The sequence below is a fragment of the Bos javanicus genome, chromosome 4 (genome assembly GCF_032452875.1).
Source record: "Bos javanicus breed banteng chromosome 4, ARS-OSU_banteng_1.0, whole genome shotgun sequence".
Taxonomy (NCBI): Eukaryota; Metazoa; Chordata; class Mammalia; order Artiodactyla; family Bovidae; genus Bos; species Bos javanicus.
Window position 1 is genome coordinate 91,802,299 of NC_083871.1, and position 27,588 is coordinate 91,829,886.

At 38.2% G+C, this 27,588-nt stretch overlaps 2 protein-coding genes across 7 annotated transcripts in view; one reads left to right on the plus strand and one right to left on the minus strand.

Annotated features, from left to right (window-relative positions):
• LOC133246731 (ATP synthase F(0) complex subunit C2, mitochondrial-like) overlaps window positions 1-19,117 on the plus strand; it is a 58,660-nt gene extending 39,543 nt beyond the window's left edge. Inside the window, 2 exon segments of the mRNA XM_061415365.1 lie at window positions 18,643-18,945; window positions 18,947-19,117. Coding sequence (XP_061271349.1) covers window positions 18,643-18,945; window positions 18,947-19,117 — 474 coding nt within the window.
• The window catches only part of GRM8 (glutamate metabotropic receptor 8), an 872,326-nt gene that overhangs the window by 574,142 nt on the left and 270,596 nt on the right, over window positions 1-27,588 (minus strand). The window lies entirely within an intron of this gene.

Sequence of the window (27,588 nt, forward strand, 5' to 3'; positions counted from 1 at the left end):
GCAAATCCCAAGATACATACTTTAGAATGTTCTGATCACAAGCTGTCTATCAGAAAGCACATTAATACAGTCCCAGGAGCCTACAGGAAATCACTGTTCCCAGGCTGCTACTTCTTTGCTACGTGTCCTTTTTGCTTGGACATCCACTGGCTGCACACAGTAGACCCCTGCTCCCCCATCAGAGGAGGATGATCCCACTCTGCTATAGCTTCTCATTCATCCATTCTGGGTTTAAAGATTCTTCCAGATCCACTATAGAGGAATTTAACTCCCCAAAGGCCCCAACTACAAATAGAAAAGCTTCCTTGCTGATACCACATACCCCTTTCCCCCTTTCCCAGTTCTTATACTCAATACCCCCTCCTCCTTCCAAATTCTGCAGGCTAAAAGTAGGAATAATATAGTTCACTTATAAAATACTAATTCTGACTATAATTTTTGATTATATAAAAATATCCATCCTAATCAGAGTGCTTTTCAACCTTATAATAATAAGTAGAACACTAATATCTATAAAGACTTACCATATATTTGGTAATGAATATTACATTTTCTCCTCTAAACAACCTTACAAGGCAGGTACCAGGGTCAGGAAAATTAAGGTTTGCATAGGTTAAGTGACTTGGTCAAGGTCAAATAGCAAGGGATAAGAGACAATAATCAAACCAGGTCTGTTCAGATGCCAAAGCCCAGCTTTCAACATGTTCCCATGCTGCTTCATAAGGTCAAAATGTGGGACGCAAAGCAAAAATTAGATTACAGCACTAGGCATTTGTTTAATATAAATCGTTTCTTTTCAAGCTTTACGGAAAACAAACTGGAAGAAATATTTTATTCCAAGATTGCTACTGTAGAATAGTGGAAGTAGCCTAAACTTTTGATTTGTACTACTGTGAGTAAAACTTACCATAGTTTATGTTTAAATGAATGCTGGGAATGGACTAGAATAGAACGTACCTTAATTGATTTATGGATACTGTGTTTCTTAATAACTCACAGTTAGCAATTTCCAATTTTAACCAATCCCATTCAATAAGAGCTTTCTCAAAACACTTAACATCATTTTCTTTGAATACCTGTGGTTAGAGCAAATGTTGCCCACCACGATAACCTGAGCAGCTAAGTCTCCAGAAAGTGTTTTACTCCTCCTGCCCACGCATTTGGTCTGCCCAGTGGTTCGCCCTGTAGGTCAGACTGTTTCATCAGATTGTTCCTGTGTACTCTCCCCCTACACTGAGTTTTATGCTCCATATTCAAGATGGTTATATTGTCCAGTGACTCAATCCTATAGTCATTTCCCCATTCGTGAAAACTGTAAACATCTCTGACCTTGACTTCTCTTCTGATATATCACTTTCTAACCTTTGTAAACATACATATATAATTACATATGTCTATGTGAATAACTTATTCAACTCTTCTGCATGGAAACCAATTAACTCACTCAGAGTTTGGTTTTGGTTTTTGTGTTAAGGCCAGATAGACTCAGTTTAGAAAGATTTTTGCTTGGCCTGTAGTACAATGGCAGTGACAAAAATAACACTCTGTATTATCAATTCACCCTATTTTTACTCGCTTCAAAGGACTATTTCATTTTTACATTCCTGATGCCATTGAGTCACTGGTCTATTTTCATTTATAACATGAGTATTACTACTTTCTTAGCATAGTAATTTCTACAACTCATGCAATTAATAAATATGATTGAATCTGAATTTTTTAAAATAGAGATCACTATAAAGAGGAGCTGTTTGTACCAAATATAGTCCAAAAACATGAACACTACCAGATAACTTACCAGAAAGCACTTACTAAGCATTTATTTTGTTAATTAGGCATCTCTGTCCTTAAAGTTTCTATGTTGAGACATCATCTAGATCAGAGCTGCTCAATAGAAATAGGATGTGATGCAAGTAAAATATGTAATTTAAAATTTTCTAGTAGACACAATTAAGAAGGTAAAAAGAAACAGGTGAGATTAATGTATTATAACACTAAACTATTCATATGAATTTTATTAAACCCAATGTATGTGAAATATTGGGCTTCCCAGATGGCGCTATTCGTAAATAACCCACCTGCCAATGCAGGAGACATAAGATATGCAGGTTCCATCCCTGGGTGGGGAAGATTCCTGGAGAAGAGCATGGCAAGCTGCTCCAGTATTCTTGCCTGGAGAATCCCATGAACAGAGGAGCCTGGCAGGTTGCAGTTCATAGGGTTGCAAAGAGCCAGACATGATTGAAGCAATTTAGCATGCACATATGTGAAACATTATCATTTCAATATGAAATCATATAAAAACTATTGAGATATTTAACATTATTTTATATTAAGCTTTCCAAATCTGGTGTGTATATATTTACACTTACAGTGAGTTCAGACTAGCACCTTTCAAGTATTTGGTGCCGCATATGGCCAGTGGCTATTGTATTGCACTGCACAGGTCCAGATCTGTGGTTTGCAACCTCATTGCTCACTTGTGGAGTTTCTATATATTTTTATTCTCAGGCTACTCCCCTCCCAAGCCAATTAACTCAGAATATCTGTGAGTAAGACACAAACATCAATATTTTTTAAAGTTCCCAGGTGACTTCAATGAGTAGCCAAAATTGACAACAACTTGTCAAAGACAATATGGAGGTTGGACATGAATGTCCTCATTCATTCATTTAAATGTCATGAGGGGCAATGGTGAGTGACATCAAGGAGCTCATAATTTGTGTGTGTGTGAGAAACACACTAAAACAAATATCCACAATGCTGTGATAATCACACAAATAAAAATGTAAACAAAATATACAATAGGCTAGTAAAGAAAGAGCAACGATGCCTGATGAAAACCTATTCCTCATGCATTAGCTGGTAGATTGGTAAATGTCATCAGATCGGAGTAGAGTATCTTTTGAAAGAGACAATAGATTTTTGAAAGGTATTTTAGTTGGTGCTATAAAAGCCTCCTTCATCAGAACCTAACTAATTCAGATTTTATAATTTCTGATAGACACTGAGGAAGAATATACTTCTGCCCTACATTTGGGGAGAAAACAAAAATGTTTTCTACGAAAAAGAAGATTTTAACAGATCATTTAAAATTATCGATACTTTACTGAAACAAATAAAAAACAACTGACATATTCACAAGTGAAGCTCTCTGAATCTAAATCAGTTTACCACACTATATGGATTAAAATGTCATCAAAGTTATTCAGTTATATTTTTTAAAGAAAAGCATAGTAATTTAGACTTATTCCAAATGTATCAGTTTTTTGTGATATGAATACAAATTTTCTTGAATATGTTCTTCTACTATTGAATATACTTTCTAGTACGATAAATTTTTGAGGACATTTTCCATCATAGAGTCTACTGTGGTTGCAAAATAAAACTATGCCTCTTGCACACACCCTACTTTTTAAGCTTTTTGTTTTCTTTTTCTGACTAATATATCCCTGGGGCTTCCCTGGTGGCTCAGATAGTAAACGATCTGCCTGCAATGCAGGTTCGATCCCTGAATCAGGAAGGAAAATCCCCTGGAGAGGTGCATGGCATCCCAATCCAGTATTCTTGCCTGGAAAATCCCATGGACAGAGGAGCCTGGTGGGCTACGGTCCATGGGGTTGCAAAGAGTCAGACACGACTGAAGCAACACAGCACAGAATACATCCTTATTCCTTTATTTGCTCAAAGATGAGCTCAGAATGTTTTTCCTTTCTGAAACCATCACTGACTATCCCCACACACAATCCCATGACCCTCTGTGTCTTCTGGTATGCTGTGGACAAGCTTCTCATGACACTTGTATATATCAACAAATAAGCACAAAACTGAATGATTCCTGTTTGAAAGATTATGAGCTGCTTGAGGGCAATTCATGTCTTTTCATCTTCCTGTCTCTAGCCACCAGCATAATGTGTGACACTTGGTAAGTAATCAAAGATATTACTCAAGTTAGATTAAAACACAGAAAACAGTGCCTTGTGAAACCAAAGCAAGAGCCAAAAATATACTTCCACGAGAATAATGGAAAAGATTTATACACCGAGTAAGGAAGTACAGAGATTTCTTAAAACTGTTAGTGATTATGTCACCTTAAAAGTAAAAGGAAACAACAAAAGGTGTCAGCTTGTGCTCTGAAAATTTTCCTACAAATAATATGATGATTATCTTCCCTTGAAAGAGAGAAACATATATATCATGATTTCTACACTGAGGGTTTAGGGAGTGGACGTGTTTTGTTCTAATAGCAAAATAATTGGAGAGACTATTGTACTGGTCAGCATGACCCAGCCGGAAAACTTTTGATTTAGTAAACTTGTCTTCCTAAGTAAAACAAAGCTAATTGGACCAATAGAAACAATAACATGCTGCTCAAGGCTCTCCCCAGATCGTCAGAAAAAAATGTCAATGAGAAAGAAAATTGCTTTTGAGAGAAACAAACCAGTGTGACTGCTTAGCTCTGAAAAACAAGAGGACAAGGGTGGAGACAGAGAAAGCACCCATGGTTCAGACTGGGGCTGTTGGGTTTGCATCGTCATGTGTTAATGTCACACCTAGGGCCCAACCCTACTACGTCAAGCTCCCCAGAGCAGAAATAAGTAAGGGCTTACACATCCTTGCTCCATAAGCCTCCCTCACGCAATATCTGTTATTGCGCTCACTCATCCTGAGACACAAAATGCCTGAACCATCTTACCTTGGGGCCACACATAAGATGAGTTTCTGGTAGTTATTGTCACTGCTTCATTTTTTCACATATATTTATTTCATAAATATGCAAAAAATAACTCAGATAATTCTCCAAATTCAATGGTCTTATTGTGATCTCTGCCAGATTAAGAATTCCACAAGCTAAGCAGATGACACCACCCTTATGGCAGAAAGTGAAGAGGAACTAAAAAGCCTCTTGATGAAAGTGAAAGAGGAGAGTGAAAAGGTTGGCTTAAAGCTCAAAATTCAGAAAACGAAGATCATGGTATCTGGTCCCATCACTTCATGGGAAATAGATGCAGAAACAGTGGAAACAGTGTCAGACTTTATTTTGAGGGGCTCCAAAATCACTGCAGACAGTGACTGCAGCCATGAAATTAAAAGACGATTACTCCTTGGAAGGAAAGTTATGACCAACCTAGATAGCATATTCAAAAGCAGAGATATTACTTTGCCAACAAAGGTTCATCTAGTCAAGGCTATGGTTTTTCCTGTGGTCATGTATGGATGTGAGAGTTGGACTGTGAAGAAGGCTGAGTGCCGAAGAATTGATGCTTTTGAACTGTGGTGTTGGAGAAGACTCTTGAGAGTCCCTTGGACTGCAAGGAGATCCAACCAGTCCATTCTGAAGGAGATCAGCCCTGGGATTTCTTTGGAGGGAATGATGCTAAAGCTGAAACTGCAGTACTTTGGCCACCTCATGCGAAGAGTTGACTCATTGGAAAAGACTCTGATGCTGGGAGGGATTGGGGGCAGGAGGAGAAGGGGATGACAGAGGATGAGATGGCTGGATGGCATCACTGACTCAATGGACGTGAGTCTGAGTGAACTCCAGGAGTTGGTGATGGACAGAGAGGCCTGGTGTGCTGCGATTCATAGGGTCACGAAGAGTCGGACATGACTGAGCGACTGAACTGAACTGAACTGAACTGAAGGTTATCTTAAATCCACTCTCCTTGGGAAAAAAAATACAGAAATTTTAGGTACATTATATGGGCCTCGCTTCTTCACCTTTGTCTCTCTTTAGACTATTCTCTCCCTTTTGCCCTCAAATACAAACATGTCCCTAAAAATGCCTGAAAGCATTGTAAAATGGTCAATTACATAAAACAGCAGCCTTCACATTTAAAAACTTACAGTATTTCATATACTATTTCTGTAATCCTATTTGTCAAGTTTTAAATAGGTCCAAAATTCATATGTTGTCCTAAAAAGCTTTGAGAGAATAGCCCTCTCTTCAAAGAGTAGACTACTATTAATATACAACTGGTCAAGTTTAAACTAATAAACCATAATCAAGCAAAAATCGGTCTTGAGGAAAAATAGGTCTTGCCTTAAACCTTCATGACTTAAAAGTTTCATATTTGGCACTCATAAGAAATCCCACTCATGTGTGTGAATTATTCATGCATAGTTAAATGTGCACCTATAAATGCACAGGATATATATACAGATTTCAATGTGTTCTCTGATTTCAGTTTATGAAATGTCTTATAGATACACACTGGTCTTGGAGAAACTACCACTTTGATATCCATTAGACGTGATATATGAGTTTACCACTGTACCATCATGGTAACATAATGCCATGGTCTAAGATTTATCAGAATTCCCTGGTGGCCCAGACAGTAAAGCATCTGCCTACAATGTGGGAGACCCGGGTTCAATCCCTGGGTCAGGAATATCTCCTGGAGAAGGAAATGGCAACCAACTCCAGTATTCTTGCCTGGAAAATCCCATGGATGGAGAAGCCTGGTAGGCTACAGTCCATGGGGTCACAAAGAGTTGGACACAACTGAGCGACTTCACTTTATTTTCACTTTCAAGATTTATCTATTAGACAACTCAAAAGTATGTAAATACTCTAGCAATGAAAATAAAATTGTGAAGCTCTTAAATCATGGTCAGTGAAGTATGTCTATATCAGTCATAATCTAATCAATCCTCCACCTCCATCAAGTTTTAGCTACATTGACATCCAAACCCACTTACCACTTTGGGGTCTTCTTTGCATACTTGCTATAAGAATGACAAACTGCTTAAACTGGTTGACTGCTATTGCAAGGTCAAGCAAAAGCCAAACACTGAAACCCAAACCAATGATTATATCTATGCTGCTGCTAAGTCGCTTCAGTCGTGTCCGACTCTGTGCGACCCCATAGACGGCAGCCCACCAGGCTTCCCCGTCCCTGGGATTCTCCAGGCAAGAACACTGGAGTGGGTTGCCATTTCCTCCTCCAATGCATGAAAGTGAAAAGTGAAAGTGAAGTCACTCAGTCATGTCCGACTCTAGCGACCCCATGGACTGCAGCCTACCAGGCTCCTCCGTCCATGGATTTTCTAGGCAAAAGTACTGGAGTGGGGTGCCATTGCCTTCTCTGGATTATATCTATAGATGCCTAAAGTAACAATCAGACAAGACTATACATTAAATGGTTAAACTCCATACTCCTGGCATTCTACTATTTACTCAGTCCAGGAAGCCAGAAGCATGGAACTAAACATTTGTACTATGTTGAAGTTTCTCCCACAGAAATTCTCACAGAATTGTAGGAGAAAATTTCCTAAAATGTTTTTCTAATTGCACAGATTGAGGAAACCATTTCATTCAATGGCTCAATCCTCTTGAGCCTTAGTGGATAACAATAAATGTCTCTAAATAAATTATGTGATTCATGCTAAATGTGTGTTGGTCTTGTCATGGCAGGTTGTGGAAGGTGGTCACATGAAAGTAGCCAAAACCAGCCAACAAGATAGAGATTGTGGCCAGGGACCATTTTATATAGACAGGGACTGGGTGGTAACAGTGCTAAAAACAAATAGCCAAACAAAGAGTAGGAATTTTCAGCCACTGTGAAGTTAGAAAGATCCCAGCCAGGAGAAGGACATTGGATCTCACTGTCCCCCCACCCCTTTAACTCTCCCCCAAAGCCCCTCAATAAAATGGCTTGATTTCCCTCTGCACCCCCCCTCCAAAACAAAAGACTAGGAAAAAATCCATAATAATAAAGAGAAACACATGTTGAACGCTTAATCTGTGTGTAGACTTTGATAAGCATCTGAAACATATTATTCTACTCTATTTTCATCAGCATTCATTCATTCATTCAAAAAAAGAAGCAAAACACACACACATCACTGGATATAAAATAGATGAGGAAACGGAGATCCACAGAGGAGTTACTCCAGATCTTAAAATTACTGAATTGCTGATGGGGGCCTCAAAGCAGGCAGATACACTTAACTGGAACACTTAGCAGATGCACTTCACCAACTCACCCTCCCCCATGAGTCAACGAACAGGACTGATTTCCAAGAGGCTGGCCAAACCTTCATGGTAGGCAAGGTTCAAGGCTGGGACAGGTGGTCTGTGCGCCCCAGTACTGAAGTTCAAGCTGGACAGGAGCACAGGCAACTACAGAACAGGGTATGTAGGACAGGAGTGGAGAGATACACTCAAGGCAGGAAGACACAAGAGGAAACTGCTCTTGGGTAGAAATCAGGGCCCATTTTGAGATTCAAGCCCCACATCAGAGAAAAGTTAGAAACAGATGCCAAGAAGGGAGTATTTCAGGATTTGCAACAAGATGCTGGACCCTTCTGCCCTATTTACAAATCTGGGCTTCCCTGGTGGCTCAGACAGTAAAGAATCTGCCTGCAATGCAGGAGACCAGGGAAGATGGGTTGGGAAGATCCCCCAGAGAAGGGAATGGCAACCCACTCCAGTATTCTTGACTGGAGAATTCCATGGACAAAGGAGCCTGGTGAAATACAGTCCATGGGGTTGCAAAGAGTTGGACACAACTGAGCAACTAACACTTTTGGCTTTTCAATTTGTGCTAACAAGTGTGTACAAGCCTATGCAGGCAGAGACAGCCTGCCCGTGACTGCAGCCAAACCCCAGGTCTTCTAGGCTGAAGACCACTCATGCTTCTAAAATCTTCACTTTCAAGTTCCAAATGCTATGCTTTCCTCTTTTCCAATTATCACTATCTTCATCCCCATGCACATCTATTAGAAAAAAGCAACAATAAGACATCTACTTAGTTCAGTCATCTGGGAAATGCTACGGATAATACAGTACTGTGGGTCAAATAACGCATTCAAAAACCAGTCAATTTAGTGGAAAAAAGAACAATCAAATTGCTTTTTTTGCATCATGCAGAGCAAAAAAATTACAACTTGAATGTTGTGCTTTTCAAATAGTTGTACTGATGTTGGGTAGACATAATCACATTCACCAGGCATCTCTGCACTTTGGTGCTTTGGTATATTATTTTTTAAACTGTCTTTTTTTTTTCTTGGAATCAAATATATTTATCCTTTGGGGATGCTTAATTCCTTAATGTCAATCAATTTTTTTTTCACTAAAGCAAGCAAGTTCTCTGTTTTGCAGCTAAATTCTTAATCAGCTTTTGTTCAGAAACTGTTTATTTCTGTCTGCATTACAAATGCTAGATTTAACCAATCTATCAACCCAGGATAATATAAGGAAGGATCTTGTCAGTTTGTCCTTTCCTCTCAGGAACACAGATACTGTATCCTGCACTTTTTTAGAAAGGAAATAATAGGATTAGACTAAGATGGAGAACAAGAGGAGGTCAGACCCAAGAAAAGTATGTGGTCCTTTTAGAACTTTCCCATGTAACATGGGGAATTGTAATCCATTTGTGCTAAATGCTTTGACTATGCTCATTATGCAAAAAACATTAAAGCCTCGTATATTTTGTTACCATAGTTCTGCCTACTGGGAACTATAATTAAAGCACATTTGAGCAAATGCAATTTTGTTTGTTATTAAGCGACTAAAAGCTTAGTCAACCTTGCAAATATGACATTATTTTAGGATTACAATATGAGCCAGCCAGCTAGCCAATAAACTTTATTAGGTCCTATCTTTATTAGCAATGCCTCTTATTCCTATTGTGGGAGACCCCTGTGCTATGTAACAGTTGTTCTCAAACTTTAGAAAGTCTCAGCATAGCCTGCAGGACTTGTTAAAATATCTAAGCCTTGCTTTCAGGGTTTCCTTACAACTGGGTTAGGGCCCTAAAACTTGCATTTCTAATATATCCCTAGGAGACACTGATGCCTCTGGTCTGTAGATTACACTTTAATGCTATATAATATACTGGTTAGAACTTTGGAGTCAATCCACCTGGGTTCATATTCTACTTTTCCAGTATTTATACATCCTTGGGCAAGTGACCTCATCTCTCTAAGTCTCAGTTTCTTAATTCATTTACTGGGGACAATAATATTTATCCAAAAGGTTAAGATCCTGCAAGCCACCAGGTATGGCCAAAAAAAAAAACCCAAATCAAAACAAACCTAATTTTGTATAAATTTATGGTGATTACAGTTTCCCTTCACTATAGGAATTCTGATTGAAGGCAGGAGTAACATATAACTTCCCTCACTTTAACACTAATGCCCTCACCCACAGGAAATGCATCCATTCTGTAACACAACATAGAACAGGGCAATACCTTCTGACATTTTTATTTGGGAGCTCAAGATATCTAATAACTTCAGTCAGTGGTCTCTGGTAATCTCCATGCACATGGGTTAATGACAAGAAAATAAAATAACATTCATTTTAGTTTCTAAAAATTCTAAGAATGTAAATCTTTAATGAAATGTTGGAATAAAATAAATCACAGCTATATTTGCAATTCTCCAACTATTAAAATTTCATTTTAACTGTTTATCTTTTGACTACCCAGTTTCTCATTTAATGATGAAACTGATAACAAATACTCAAACCAAGTAGAAAAAAAAAAAACATAAGATACTAGGAAGGTAGTATCAGGAACATTTTTTGAGGGTCCAAATAGTGACAAACTGTAGCAATAATAATTAAAATTTCAAAATACACCAGTATAAATGACTATCTCATTTTCTCTCTGTCTTAGGAACACACGCACACAAACACAAACTACCAATGAAATCTATACTTCCAAAAAAATCCTTTGTACCTTGGAAACCTCTTTTGGTCCTGGCTCATATTAAATTCCTTTCTATAGCTGTATAGTAAAGGTTTACCATAATGATGATTTTTTAAATTGTGGTATTTAAAATTTTTCATGTTTCTAATTACAGCATAAGAAACACAAGATATCATGAAATTTAACAAAAATGTCTACATAATTTAAATGACTACATGTGTAGAATATAATTTAATATAAAACTCAGTCACTTGAATAATGATATCTTAGACACAGTCACACTGGTCATAGAGAATATCTGTCAGCTTAGGTGAAAAATAGGTAGCAATATCTTACAGAAAATTCATTACTGTTTATCACTCTAATGACAGAAAGTGAAGAACTAAAGAGCCTCTTGATGAGGGAAATGGTAAAGTGAAAAAAGTTGGCTTGAAACTCAACATTCAAAAAAAACTAAGATCATGGCATCCAGTCCCTTCACTTCATGGCAAATAGCAGGGGAAAAAGTAGAAACAGTAACAGATTTTATTTTCTTGGGCTCCAAAATCACTGCAGACAGTGACTGCTGCCATGAAATTAAAAGACATTTGCTTCTTGGAAGGAAAGCTATGACAAACCTAGACAGCATACTACAAAGCCAAGACATCACTTTGCCAACAAAGGTCCATCTAGTCAGAGCTATGGTTTTTCCAATAGCCATATATGAATGTGAGAGTTGGACCATAAAGAAGGCTGAGCACCAAAGAATTGATGCTTTTGAACTGTGGTGCTGGAGAAGACTCTTGAGAGTCCCTTGGACTGCAAGGAGCTCAAACCAGTCAATCTTAAAGGAAATCAACCCTGAATATTCATTGGAAGTATTGATGCTGAAGCTTAAGCTCCAACACTTTGGCAACCTCATTGAAAAAGACCCTGATGCTGGGAAAGACTGAAGGCAAGAGAAGAGGGCAGGAGAGGATGAGATGGTTAGACAGAATCACCAACTCAGTGGACATGAATTTGAGCAAATTCCAGGAGATAGTGAAGGACAGGGGAGCCTGGCATGCTGCAGTCCATGGGGTTGCAAAGAGTTGGACACAACTTAGCAACTGAATAACAAATAGAGGACAGTATTTGTTCAGTTGATTCTATCTCTAATGGTTTAGTTGCACAATGAATGCAACTTCACTCTTATTTTCCACAGAAAAAGACAAAGACTAGTCTTGTAATTCTTCAATTCAATCCATCACTGTAATATCCAACTCATTCATTTGTATATACCTTTCCACAAGGGTTTATCTTCATTAAAGAATTCCTTGTGCATTTTATCTATTTTGATCAAAATCTGTATAAACACAGTTTCATGATATCAACGTATATGATGATTTTTACTATTTTCAGTTCTTTGGAAGACTTAAGAAAAACCTCAAGAAATAAGCATTAGCAGAGTTTTGAAGATTCTGATTTGTTTCAACAAAAACATCAATTATTTCAAGTCCTTTGCTGATTAGAAAGTAGTGGATCTCATGCAACAATCAAAGCATTTTGATCTTATGTTTTGTACTCCCATACAATGCCTTATTATTTCCAATAATTATCTGAAGGTTTGACTTTTTCCAATATCCTTCTCTCAGTCTTGTGTGTCTGTTAGGGAATCAAAAGGTTTGCTTGCCTAAGAAGAAATATGCTAAAAAGAGAATGAGACAACAATTTCAGAAGGAAAGGATAATAGGCAAATGCCCTTTCCTTGTTATAATTCTTGGGATTGTAGTAAATGTAAAGACCTAACACACATCACCTTCAGTGAAACCTTCAGAAGATCTTTTAACTTATCTTTGTGGACAAAATGGAGTAAGAAGAAGCTAAGCGCATGAATATTAAAACAGATTTGTCACAGTTTCAACAATAAAACCCAGAGGGTGAGAACCTAGTTCTAGGTTTCCAACATCATAGAAGGATTCTTTCCTAGGTTCCATTTGTTTCAGCATTCCACATTCTCATCAATGAGATGCAGCTATAAAGATGACACCATAGGATCTGTAGACAGGACAGTGTTGGATGATTGAAAGTGATCAAAAAAGAAGCTGATATGTTAGAAACAAGGGCTGAATAAGGTGAAAAGTAATAAAAATAAATGTAAAAAAAGATGATTATATCCAAAGGACAATTGTACAGACTGGACAGTAGCAATAACTTAGTAACAATCCATGCAACAGAGGCTTCGTGATGTTAGTCTGTGTTGTTGCTGTTCTGTTGCTCGGTTGTGTCCGACTCTTTGCGACCCCATGGTCTTTAGAAAGGCTAATATGAATCAACAGTAAACTGAAAGTTTGCTGAATGAATGAATGAAGGTACTATAGAATAATAGGAGGAATGAAGAAAAAAGGGAGGAGAGGGAGAGAGAAAAATGAGGACAAAATGAGGGGAGAGGAGACAGTCTATATGAAAAGGAGAAAAACCCCACAGACCACCCTAGACATACTGCAGTATAAGTATGTATGGACCAACTGGATACCCTCAGGAGTGATCTGTCGAATCAATGCCATTCAAAAAACTCTTGGAGGAATCATGCATCTTTAGCCTTGGATATCTGATAAGCATGTTCAAATACCCTAAGAACTTCAGTGGGAAAAAGAATTGGAGGTGGTGTTGTTTCAACAAGACAAATGAATGGCAGGCACAAAGCAGCAGAATTAGATTCTGTAAGCATATCTTATGTCCAAGGGTAGAGAAACCCAAGTAAGATGGTAGGTGTTGCGAGAGGGCATCAGAGGGCAGACACACCGAAACCATAATCACAGAAAACTAGTCAATCTGATCACACGGACCACAGCCTTGTCTAACTCAATGAAACTAAGCCATGCCATGTGGGGCCACCCAAGACAGCAGGGTCATGGCGGAGAGGTCTGACAGAATGTGGTTCACTGGAGAAGGGAATGGCAAACCACTTCAGTATTCTTGCCTTGAGAACCCCATGAACAGTATGAAAAGGCAAAATGATAGGATACTGAAAGAGGAACTCCCCAGGTCAGTAGGTACCCAATATGCTACTGGAGAACAGTGGAGAAATAATTCCAGAAAGAATGAAGTGATGGAGCCAAAGCAAAAACCCAGTTGTAGATATGACTGGTGATAGAAGCAAGGTCCAATGCTGTAAAGAGCAATACTGCAGAGGAACCTGGAATGTTAGGTCCATGAATCAAGGCAAACTGGAAGTGGTCAAACAGGAGATGGCAAGAGTGAACATTGACATTCTAGGAATCAGCAAACTAAAATGGACTGGAATGGATGAATTTAACTCAGATGACCATTATATCTATTACTGTGGGCAGAAATCCCTTAGTAGAAATGTAGTAGCCATCATAGTCAACAAAAGAGTCTGAAATGCAGTACTTGGATGCAATCTCAAAAACGACAGAATGATCTCTGTTCGTTTCCAAGGCAAACCATTCAATATCACAGTAATCCAAGCCTATCCCCCAACCAGTAATTCTGAAGAAGCTAAAGTGGAACGGTTCTATGAAGACCTACAAGACCTTTTAGAACTAACACCCAAAAAAGATGTCCTTTTCATTATAAGGGACTGGAATGAAAAACTAGGAGGTCAAGAAACACCTGGGGTAACAGGGAAATTTGGCCTTGGAATACGGAATGAAGCAGGGCAAAGACTAATAGCGTTTTGCCAAGAGAATGCACTGGTCATAGCAAACACACTCTTCCAACAACACAAGAGAAGACTCTCCACATGGACATCACCAGATGGTCAACACCGAAATCAGATTGATAATATTCTTTGCAGCCAAAAATGGAGAAGCTCTACAGAGTCAGCAAAAACAAGACCAGGAGCTGACTGTGGCTCAGATCATGAACTCCTTATTGCCAAATTCAGACTGAAATTGAAGAAAGTAGAGAAACCACTAGACTATTCAGGTATAACCTAAATCAAATCCCTTATGATTATACAGTGTAAGTGAGAAATAGATTTAAGGGACTAGATCTGATAGATAGAGTGCCTGATGAACTATGGACAGAGGTTCATGACACTGTACAGGAGACAGGGATCAAGACCATCCCCATTGAAAAGAAATGCAAAAAACAAAATGGATATCTGAGGAGGCCTTACAAATAGCTGTGAAAAGAAGAGAAGCAAAAAGCAAAGGAGAAAAGGAAGGATATAAGCATCTGAACGCAAAGTTCCAAAGAATAGCAAGGAGAGATAAGAAAGCCTTCCTCAGTGATCAGTGCAAAGAAGTAGAGGAAAACAATAGAATGGGAAAGACTAGAGATCTCTTCAAGAAAATTAGAGATACCAAGGGAACATTTTATTCAAAGATGGGCTCAATAAAGGACAGAAATGGTATGGACCTAACAGAAGCAGAAGATACAAGAAGAGGTGGCAAGAGTACATGGAAGAACTGTACAAAAAAGAGCTTCACGACTCAGATAATCACGATGGTGTGATCACTGACCTAGAGTCAGACATCCTGGAATGTGAAGTCAAGTGGGCCTTAGAAAGCACCACTACGAACAAAGCTAGTGGAGGTGATGGAATTCCAGTGAGCTATTCCAAATCCTAAAAGATGATCCTGTGAAAGTGCTGCACTCAATATGCCAGCACATTTGGAAAACTCAGCAGGGGCCACAGGACTGGAAAAGGTCAGTTTTCATTCCAATCCCAAAGAAAGGCAATGCCAAAGAATGCTCAAACTACCGCACAAGTGTATTCATCTCACATGCTAGTAAAATAATGCTCAAAATTCTCCAAGCCAGGCTTCAGCAATACATGAACCATGAAATTCCAGATGTTCAAGCCAGTTTTACGAAAGGCAGAGGAACCAGAGATCAAATTGCCAACATCTGCTGGATCATCGAAAAAGCAAGAGAGTTCCAAAAAAACATCTATTTCTGCTTTATGGACTATGCCAAAGCCTTTGACTGTGTGGATCACAATAAACTGTGGAAAGTTCTGAAAGAGATGGGAATATCAGACCACCTGACTTGCCTCTTGAGAAACCTATATGCAGGTCAGGAAGCAACAGTTAGAACTGGACATGGAACAACAGACTGGTTCCAAATGGGAAAAGGAGTACATCAATGCTGTATATTGTCACCCTGCTTATTTAACGTCTATGCAGAGTACATCATGAGAAACACTGGGCTAGAGGAAGCACAAGCTGGAATCAAGATTGCCCGGAGAAATCTCAATAACCTCAGATATGCAGATAACACCACCCTTATGGCAGAAAATGAAGAGGAACTAAAAAGTCTCTTGATGAAAGTGAAAGAGGAGAGTGAAAAAGTTGGCTTAAAGCTCAACATTTGGAAAACTAACATCATGGCATCTAGTCCCATCACTTCATGGAAAATAGATGGGGAAACAGTGGAAACAGTGTCAGACTTTATTTTGGGGGCTCCAAAATCACTGCAGATGGTGACTGCAGCCATGGTTTACTCCTTGAAAGGAAAATTATGACCAAACTAGATAGCATATTCAAAAGCAGAGACGTTACTTTGCCAACAAAGGTCCGTCTAGTCAAGGCTATGATTTTTCCAGTGGTTGTGTATGGATGTGAGAGTTGGACTGTGAAGAAGGCTGAGAGCCAAAGAATGGATGCTTTTGAACTGTGGTGTTGGAGAAGACTCTTAAGAGTCCCTTGGACTGCCAGGATATCCAACCAGTCCATTCTAAAGGAGATCAGTCCTGGGTGTTCATTGGAAGGACTGATGCTGAAGCTGAAACTCCAATACTTTGGCCACCTCATGCAGGGAGTTGACTCATTGGAAAAGACCCTGATGCTGGGAGGGATTGGGGGCAGGAGGAGAAGGGTACGACAGAGGATGAGATGGCTGGATGGCATCACCGACTCAATGGACATGAGTTTGAGTAAACTCTGGGAGTTGGTAATGAACAGGGAGGCCTGGTGTGCTGTGATTCTTGGGGTCACAAAGAGTCAGACACGACTGAGCGACTGAACTGAACTGAACTGAACTGAAGCATATCTTAGTGTCAAAGTTCTCCAAGGATGGAGCTTCTGGCCACTCTCTCTAGAAGGTGCTGGATCTCTGACTGAAAGATCTCTGACAAGGTTTTTGCAAAATTAATTCAAGCATCAGGTAGGTGGTAAGATTAGATAATTTTTGAAAATCCCTCTTAACCCCAAGATTCCAATATTCAAACACCTTTTTGTGGGGCAATAGAGTTCTTGCAAAAGATTTTTTCTAATAAAAACAACAGAAACAAATGGTTACCTTGGGGAGTGGAACCAAGTCTAGAAAATCATCTATTTTCTTGCATGCTTGTATTTATATCTCTTTGTCCTCTTCTATACTGACTGACTCTGCTAATTTGCACATAGCATGCTTTATCTTGTAAATATAATAGTCCATCCAGCATTCTCCCTTTGTGAGAAATCCCTCTTTACTCTCATAAATAACATGAACGGATATGAAGCATACTTTCCTTTCTTCAATAGAGACTATTCCCAAAAGTAGCCTGAAACATGCCAAACATCTGCTCCTACACACAGTTCAATACATGATACTGATATGTATCATCACTGGGTGAATTCTGAACACAAGGCCAATTAACACACTCCTGAACAACTCCTTCCTCCTCCCCTGGCCCAGTCACAGAAAGCTCAAGGAAATCAGAATAATTCTAATATTTGCCCAAATGAGCTATAACTAAGCAGGTGAATCTACTAAATTGAAAACCACAGTAGAGCATTCTAAAATTTAAATATAAATGAGATAAGTATAATGACAACTGTTTCTCTAATAAATATTTTAAATATATATAAGTACTTTACTCTCTGTTGTACTTTAATATTCACAGAGAATGCTTTTCCATATTGTGAATTGTTCTTGGAGTTGGGCAGACTTTATTGCCTGCTAAAGATCAGAAGGTGCAACTGTATACTCATTTTTTAATTCAACATATACTTATCTATGTCTTTTCTAGCTGCTGGATATATCATCATGGATAAAACAGATATGGTACCTGTTCTCATGGAGCTTACTTTCTAGTAGAAAGATCAGCCATAATAGGTAAACAGTTAATGGAAAAGATTATTTAAGTTATGAATTTTTTTTAGCTATGCTGCATGTGGGATCTTAGTTCCCTGACCAGGGAACCTCCTGCATCGGAAGTGCAGAGTCTTAACCACTAAATAGTCAGGGAAGTCCCTAAGTTATGAATTTTAATGCTAGAGTATCTTTCTTTCCGACTCATGGCAACAAGCTATTTTTTGTTTCATTCAAGTGAGCCCAACACCACAGCCATCAGTCTGTTTTCCCTTGATGGTCTTCAGATGGAGAACACTGATGGTTTTAGGATTTCCTTAAATCTACTGGGTTTTTTTTCAGTCTTCTTTTCTTTAGAATTTCTACCCACAATTTTTATATTTCTATCTTAACACTTCTGATTTCAAAGTTTTGTTTAACTTTGCCCTTCCTTGAGGAAAAAGAGCTTGTATGTTCTCAGTATGAATCAAGACTTTTTTTCATTAAATATACTATTACAAACATATCCCAAACTAATTATCTTAAATTATCAAAATAACCATTCTTCACAGTACTGTTTACTATTTTTTCTGCCTTTTTCTCATTTAACTGTCTACCCACAGCTTGAAAAAAAAAAAAGCATCTTGCCTGTATGTTTTATTCCATCAACAAGCGTCCTCCATGCTTTCTAGTTTCAATGATCATATTTTTAGATGTGGCTACTCTTCACTACTTCTATTTCCATATAGTACAACAAACTACTCAACATTCCCTCTTGGAAAACCTCCACCCCCAGCTTCTTCACCTTGTCATTAGATCGCCTTAGTTTCACGTCATTAGTTTTTGAACGAATATCTTTATTCTGTTCCCAGGGGGCCATACAGTCGAGTCTGTCACTATTTATACCTGAATGACTAAAACAACTTCCCCAAAGGTTTAATATCTCAATTTCTCTCCCTTGCAATTGATCATGTACACTAAATCATAGTTAATCTTAAAACAGTCTGCCATTGCCCCTCTCTGTCTTCTCTGCCCTGGGAGCAACTCTTGCCACTGCCCCCACCCCCAGAAAATATATGCCTGCCCCAAGTTCATCTCTTTGCACTCACTGGTCAGGATTACCTCTCAGCTGCTGAGCCAACCACTCTCTGTGATGGTACTAACAGATGAGAGCTGCAGCTTGGCAGTCACATGTCCCCTGACCTTACTTATCCCTAACAGCAGCTTCCAAAATAGCACCATTTCAAGGGACATTGACACAGCAGCCAAGTTCGTTTGGGTTGGAACTGCCACAGTCAGAGGGGCTTGGCTCTGGGGTAGGGATTAAGACTGTGTTTGGGAGCCTCAGCACTTGTTATGCCAAGAATCCATCTCTGAAGCTACAATTCTTCTCTGAAGCCATTCCGGGCTTTGCCCTCTTGAATACCATGGGGGTCTTTTGCCTGAGGATGGCCTTTCTCATCCTCTTTGCCATGTGAAGGAGCTGTCTCCATCTTCCAGGGTTCTTTCTTCCACATCTTGTCTGTTCTGTATATTTATTTCCCTATACCTTTCCAAGCAGCCTGGGGGTGGGGGGCGGAAATGGTCAACTCAAGGTTTGACAGAGAGAAAACAAATAGTAAATACTGTATGAATAAGAAAAATTATAGCCTGCCATTACCCTAGCTAGGAATGCACCTTGGCTCCCTAATACCTACAGAATCAAGTTTCTTTTTCATGAACTTAGTGCTTAGAAAAGATAATGCTGAAACTGAATAATTCTATTATTAAACTGACCTTTTCATTTAGGAGGATTATAAATAACCTGTTTGGTCCCTGAAAACGATTTTGGATTTTTCAGGCTTATGTGCCATTGGCTTCTATGACTTAGGTACCTACCTATGTCTCCTCACATTATCTAGATAAAACTTTCCTAATTATCTTCCTCCCAAGTTTCTACCAAACTCCTTCCACACAGCACACACACGCGTGCACACACAAAGAAAAAAAAAGCTTTTTTAGAAATAATTTACTGAGTTCACTGACATAAATGGGAGTTATAAGAAGCACAAGCAAACTATTTCAGCATTATTTTGGCCAAATGTGTATACCTTTCCCATTTCCTTTACACCCACATGAAACCTACACTACGTCTTTTTCCATAGGCTCCAGCTCAGTAGCTTGAATTACAGAATGACATTCTACAGGCAACTTTTGGTTCAACATCCGCAAAATAAAATCAGCTCAGCCTTTGAAGAGAGGATCTACTAGTGATTAATAAATTCACCACTGCCCAGGAGGATAAAAAATAAAAAGAACAAACTGATCACTTTGTTGTGATTTCAAACTAAATATTTATCTTCTATGTATTTCACTTGTCGAAAGAACAAGACTGCAATTTGAGTTTATTAGTAACTGAAGCAGAACTAAAGAAAGATTCCTTATTAGCATGTTATAGCTACCTTTCAAAAACATCTATTTCTTCTTTCATGAAGATTAAACGTATGAAAGAAAATTCAAGTTCTTTTATTAGTATCATAACTAGCTCTTGCAATCAAGGAAAAGGAAGTTTCTCTTATCTTTCTGCCATATTTTATTGTAGTTAAATTAATACTTGTAGTTGTATTATGTCTTTAATACAAGTTAACTGATGCTTAAAGTAACTAAAGTCCAACATTTTTCCCTTTTTTATAATAATTAGTTTCTATTATCATAAATGTACTAGATTCTGAGAAACTCTGTAGACTTTTATATTTGCTATTTTTGCATTTTTCAAGATTCCCTAAAAACTATTCAAACTTATTAATACACATCAGTTCAGTTCAGTTCAGTCGCTCAGTCATGTCTGACTCTTTGCGACCCCATGAATCACAGCACTCCAGGCCTCCCTGTCCATCACCAACTCCCAGAGTTCACTCAAACTCATGTCCATTGAGTCGGTGATGCCATCCAGCCATCTCAACTTCTGTCGTCCCCTTCTCCTCCTACCTCCAATCCCTCCCAGCATCAGAGTCTTTTCCAATGAGTCAACTCTTCACATGAGGTGGCCAAAGTATTGGAGTTTCAGCTTCAGCATCAGTCCTTCCAATGAACACCCAGGACTGATCTCCTTTAGGATGGACTGGTTTGATCTCCTTGCAGTCCAACAGACTCTCAAGAGTCTTCTCTAACAGTTCAAAAGCATCAATTCTTCGGCTCTCAGCTTTCTTCACAGTCCAACTCTCACATCCATTAATAACCACTGGAAAAACCATACCCCTGACTAGACAGACCTTTGTTGACAAAGTAATGTCTCTGCTTTTGAATATGCTATCTAGGTTGGTCATAAGTTCCAAGGAGTAAGCATCTTTTAATTTCATGGCTACAATCACCATCTGCAGTGATTTTGGAGCCCCAAAAAATAAAGTCTGACACTGTTTCCACTGTTTCCCCATCTATTTCCCATGAAGTGATGGGATCAGATGCCATACATGTATATATAATATAATATACATTAATATGCATAAGCAGTCTCACTAGATGAGATCATAGTCAATCAATGCTTAACCCACTTCTCAATACCACTGTATAGGAGCTTCAGGCTATCAGAATTAACTTTATTGACTTGGAGAGTACAGAAGACATGTCATATTCCAGGTCACTGGCAAATAAGTGTGCTTAAATACTTCTGTATCTGTATGACAATATTTACTTAACAAACACATAGAGTACTTGCTATGTTCAAAGACTTTTATGAATGTAAATTCATTTACTCCTTCTAAAAACCTTGTGAGCTAGGTAGCATCATGATCCCCATTTATAAACAGAGAAACTGCAGCATAAATAGGTTAAGGGTCTTGCCCAAGTCCACAGAGCTAATATAAGGAAAATTCACAATGTGAACCTAGCAATCTGGCTCCAGAATCTGAGCTCTTAAATGCTCTGCTAGGCTGCCTCTCCATCGTCAAAATTATTTACATAGTTAGAATATAATTTCAATACTAAGGATATTGAAGCTTTTAATTTTGTGAAAAAAATAACATTTTTCCTTTCATATCTGAAATCATTTCGTGGCTGCTCCCACACAGACACCCAAGGTCTTCCTGACCCCCCACCACACTGGCTCAGGTGCCCTCTTGCACCATCCAGCTCTGTGTCTTCTCCTGTGTCAGCACCTATCACGATTTCTGCATATTAAATACTACGTTCTTTCAGAGCAAGGAAAATGTCTTTTCATAGTTGCATCACAAACATGTACCTGTGCAGATAAGGCATTGTTACAAATCATACAGCGGCCAGAGTTAAATGACTTCCTTATCAAGTTCTGACACTTGTAATAGCAGATTAGGACTTGCCAGATGGCTCAGTAGTAAAGAATCTGCCTGCCAATGCAGGAGAGGCAGGTTCAATCCCTGGATCTGGAAGATGACCTGGAGAAGGAAATGGCAGCCCACTCCAGTATTCTTGCCTGGGAAATCCCATGGACAGAGGAGCCTCGCAGGCTACCATCCATGGGGTCACAAAAGAGTTGGACATGACCTAGAGACTAAACAACAACGACAACAACAAATAAATTTCTTCTCTTCACCCACGGGAACAGGCACACTCCAGTTTTAAAATTAGCCAATATGTGGACATAGGCTGGGCATTTGAAGGAAATGATACTGCAGAAAAACAGGTAAATGGATGGTCCACTTTATTTTTGGCATAGGGCTTTCAAAATTTGAGAGGCTTCGAACTTATCAACACTGGAGTTTCTCATCTGAAGAAGTGGCAGCTCAGTTGCACTGAGCATTTGATGCTAAAAGCCAAGGAATGTATATGAAGCTCCTCTGACAAAACACTACCATCCAAACCTCACAGCAAGCAGACAATCGCCAGCGCGTTGCTCTGCACAGGAAATGACGTTATGTCATTTTATGCAAAGGACATCAAAACAACTTGTCAGTTCAACAGAGGATTTAGATACACCAGGAAAAGGCTTTCACGTATCACTTTAAGCATTTCCAGGAAAAATTGCCATAGAAGCTCTTAAGGCACAGTAATTTGAACTTAACTAGACTTAACCAACACAAACTATAACTTTTCTAAAGTGTCTGTAAGTTTAAGGATTTGTTAGAAGATCTCTACTCACACTTCGAAAAGAAAGTTCTCCAGAGACATGGTGATCTATTTACTTTTATCCAGCAACATTCACTCATCAAATTGTTAGTTATGTATCCTTAGTGCTAGGCACTCTACTCGGTGTACTTACAGGAATCATTTTTCTGCCGATAAAACCATATTTTTAAATAGGGTTAATAATTTCCAGATATTTTATCAAATTTAACAACAGTAGATAATAAGTTTTCATAAACATGGGAAGGAAGCAGAATTTCAATGGACACAATCCTACATCTTTTGCTGAATGCCAGGAACATATGTAGGTATGTGTCAGCTTATACACGTAGTTTGAGTGTTCTGATTAACTATTCATTTGGCATTTTTGCCTAATTTGATCGGTCAGTTTCATTGAAATAGTCAAACTGACTTTAGCGTGTAGACAGGGATGGCTGCAGGTCCATAACATGAGTGAGCTGAATGGACATCAGAAGACCAACTTCCCTGGACCACAAGCTTCTGAGCATAAGAACCATGACTTCTATGGTTCTGGGGCTGGATTCATTTCCCAGCATGGGCCAGGCATCAGTATATTAATGCTTGAATAAATGACCCCACGTAACCTCTTTCAAACCTATGAAATTATTTCCCGTTTATAAAAATTTCCAGAGACACCAGACATGAAGACGGCCACTTGGCCGTTACCCTTATAATATTAACCCTTCCTAAATGCAAAGATCATATTGAGGCTCTTAAAGCAAAATGATTTGAAACTAACTAGATTCATGAACCAAGGCAAAGTATAACTTTACTAACAGCTATTCACTTCAGTGAGATTTCCTTAATGCTCTTAACTTTTCATCCCTGATCCTGTTTTATTTGGGGTTTTGGTTTTTTACCTTTTGGTTATCTTTTGAGGGTAGTCTAATTATTGTTAGAAGCTGACAAAATAATAAATTATAACTCTGCTTCTTGGTAACCAGCTTAAATTCTTTTAACAATACATGATTATTCAAGCTTATCTTATTCAAGCTTATTCTTCAAAATATTGGTAATATTACAATATGAAATGTGTACCCCCCACCATACTATTGGTACCCTTTCTACTACAATGCATGTCTGCATAATCTCTTAACTAAACTCTAAGCTACAGCAGGGTCCAGGTTCCCATCCCTTTTTCTTGCCATCTCTGACAAGTTACACAGGACAGTACTCCAGAAACATGTTGGAGAAAGAAATAGAGTACTGCAAACCGAGGACCAGGAGCTAGCAAAGAAAAGTGTCCCAAAGCTCTCTGATGGGAAACTGAATTACAGATTCTACAAGAAGCAAAATATTCTCTTTTACTCTCCCTCTTTTAATCATCACTTTTAAAACTTATGCATCATCATAATCAAATTCCACTAGTGCTAACCTGACGGTGTCAACATTTTGATGTATTTATCGGGCAAACCCAAGAGCCATTCTTGGGCCCTAGCCACCTCCTTCTGTGGTTAGGAACCCTAACGGTTACTTTTCCTGCTTCTCTTGTAGCCAAGGATTCTCATGTGGCACAGTTCTAGCTGGCACTACCACTTGCCTGGTCTTCCTATCATGACACATGATGTCTAAACCTGCATTGTGCGCATTGCAACCATGAAGCTAAAAAAAAAAAAAGTGAAAATGAAAGGCCAGCTTGTTGGGAACAGTTAAAGCAAAGATAACATAGCATTATTGAACTATGCAAGCAAACCAATGTAAGCAATCTGCTTCTTTCAGGAAACTTGATATGAGGAAAACATTTTTATTTGTGTAAGCCACTGTTAACGTCAAATGCCTTTCAACTGAGTCATCAATTAAGACAGTTATGGTTTAAATCCCAATTCTGCCTTTTACTAACTATCTGACTTTGGGCAAATTACTGAACATCTCTAAGCTAAGTTTCTCATCTGTATAATGGACACAAGTATAACTGCCATTAGAGGATTGTTGTTATTTTGAGAAATATGAAATAACCCATGTAATTAGCAGAACTCTAATATTACTCTCAAACATTGAAGAGATATATATACTAATACTAAAATATAAACACATACAAATATTTTTAAAGTAAATGCTGTGTCTTTTCTCCTTCCAAAAAATTGCATATAAAAATTAAACATTTAGGGTGGTAGAGAATTCAACTTTTTGTAAAATAATTTTCACTCTATATCTCTTTTAGATCAAGACATCTACAATTAGCATTAAAATGTATAAATACACTTGTATAATTGCATTAGGTGGTACCATAATTACTATAATTTAAATTTTTTGTTCTAGTTATTGTCATAGAAAAACAAACCACTTCCTCAAGCCTAAGGATAGACTGGAATGGCTCACGGTAACTCTCAACTTGCTTTTACCATCTCACCCAGACCCAAGTCATTGTGAATCTTTACCATTTCATTTAGTAGGATATTTTCAGAATATTCAACCATTTCTTTTGGATCACTAAAGAAAACAGCAGGTCTCTGGGTTTTATTTCCCCTTGTTTTAGTCATAAGCATTTCAGCTTCACCTCAACAAGATCATCATTCCAAATGCTTCTCTTTGGAAGCTTTATCTTGCAAGGTTAATAAAAGACAGTGTTCCTAAGCCTAGAGATTTTCCATTTATAGCTTTCCATTAAGATTCTTAAAGGTAGATATTATTCCAATTAAATATTTAAAGGTAGATCCTTTCATGAAATAGCTTTTTTATTAATTCAAAAAGAGATAATTATTTATACTTCTAAATCCTTTCTAATAGGATTTGAATTGACCTACAACAAAAGACATAAATAGATCAAGATGGAAATAAATCAAAACATACCATGGTACTAGAAAAGTAGATGCAAATATAAAATCATCATTGATGTGATTATGCACAACATTCAGCTCTGAGCTTCCATGAGACTAAGAAGAAAATGGAAACATAGTTGATTAAGCAATTTCTCACAACGTTATAGAGCAGAGCTGTAATACTTTTATATACTGATTCCAAGTGTGGCCTTGGTACTAAATTGCATTAGGCATTTATCTTATGGGTCTTTTTTCAAGGAAAATTGAGTTTCATAATATTCAGTATTTTCATCAATGAGGTTCACTAGCTGCTTTGAACTCCAATAAAAGTCAATAGCATGACATTATGCCAGTAATTTTTAAATTATTTTTAGCCGTGGAACCAGGGAAATAAAATATTATGCAGCAGCTCATATATAACATGGACAAATAAGAACTGCTCTAATTGAAACAGAATTAAAGGGCCTGAAGCTAGCATAATCACTGACTACAGACTCTGGGTAAGGAAAAAGCCTGTGTAGCCAAGAAACTGATCATATTAGTTACAAATATTAAAATGGAAATAAAATGTCCTGCAGCTAATATCACATTTAATGGTAAAAGATTGCATATCCTCTCCCTATGACTGGGCACAAGGCAAGAATGTCTACCCACATCAGTGCCACTCTACCTGACACGGGACGCCCTAGCCAGCACAATCAAGAAAGTGAATGTGGGAGGGAGAAAATACCAGGCACACAGATAGGAAAAGAAAAAGTAAAACTATCTTTACTTACAGTCAATCTGGTTGAGTACTGGGTGTATAGAAAATCTTAAAAAAAAAAAGCCACTAGAGCTAAGCAAGGTTGTAGCATACAAGATCAACACCAAAAGAATCATTACTTGTATTTCTATATACAAAGAGAGAATTGGAAATGAAACAAAAATACATTTATGATAGCATCAAAAAACTATGAAATACGAAAATTTAACAAAATGTGTACCCAAGTAGGATACTTAAAATTATAAAATATACTGAGAAAAATTAAATAAGTCTTAAGTAAGGAAGTTGCTGAAGACTAAATTGTATACCTCCCACTTAAATTCATATGCTGGAGCCCCAATTTCCAATGTAATGGTATTTGGTAATGGGAGCTTTGGGAGGTAACTGGGTTTAGATGAAACAATGAGGCTGAAGCTCTTATGATGAAATTAGAGTCCTTATAGAAGGGAAAACATGAGAGGGCTTATTTCTCTCTATATATACACAACACCAGAGGGTCATACAAGCATACAGCAAAATGGCAGCTGCCTTTAAGTCAAGCTAAAGAAGCCTCAGCATAAAAACTACTTTGCTAACTTGATGTTGGTCTTCCCAGCCTACAGAACTGTAAGAAAAAAAATTCTGTTTTTTAAGGCATCCAGTCTATGGTATTTCATTATGGCAGCCCATGCTATGACAGAGATATTACCATGTTCACGGGTCAGTTGGCTCAACGTTGTTTATCAATTCACTCAAAATTGTTCTACAAATTCAGCACAATCTCAATTAAAATCCCAGCAGGCCCGTAAGAAAGAAAGTGAAGTCACTCAGTCGTGTCCAACCCTTTGAGACCCCATGGACTGTTGCCTACCAGTTTCCTCCATCCATGGGATTTTCCAGGCAAGAATACTGGAGTGGGTTGCCATTTCCTTCTCCAATATAGCTCAGCAATTCCACTCCTAGATATATACCTAAAATAATTGAAAACAACTGCTAAAACAGATACGTTTATGTCAGTGTTCACTGCAGCATCATTGACAATAGCCAAAAGTTAGAAACAACTCAAGTGTCCCATCCACAGATGAATAGATAAACAAAATGTGGTACATTTACATAATGGAATATTATTCAGCCATAAATTGGAATGAAATTTGATACATGCTACAATATGAATGAATCCTGAAAACATTAAGTGAAATAAGTCAGTCACAAAACAACACATAATATATGATTCCATTTATGTGTGATGCCTAGAACAGGCAAATTCATAGAGGCAGAAAGCAGATTAGAGATCACCAAGGGCTGGGAAGTATTGAGTATTGACCCTTAATGGGTACAGACTTTCTGTTTG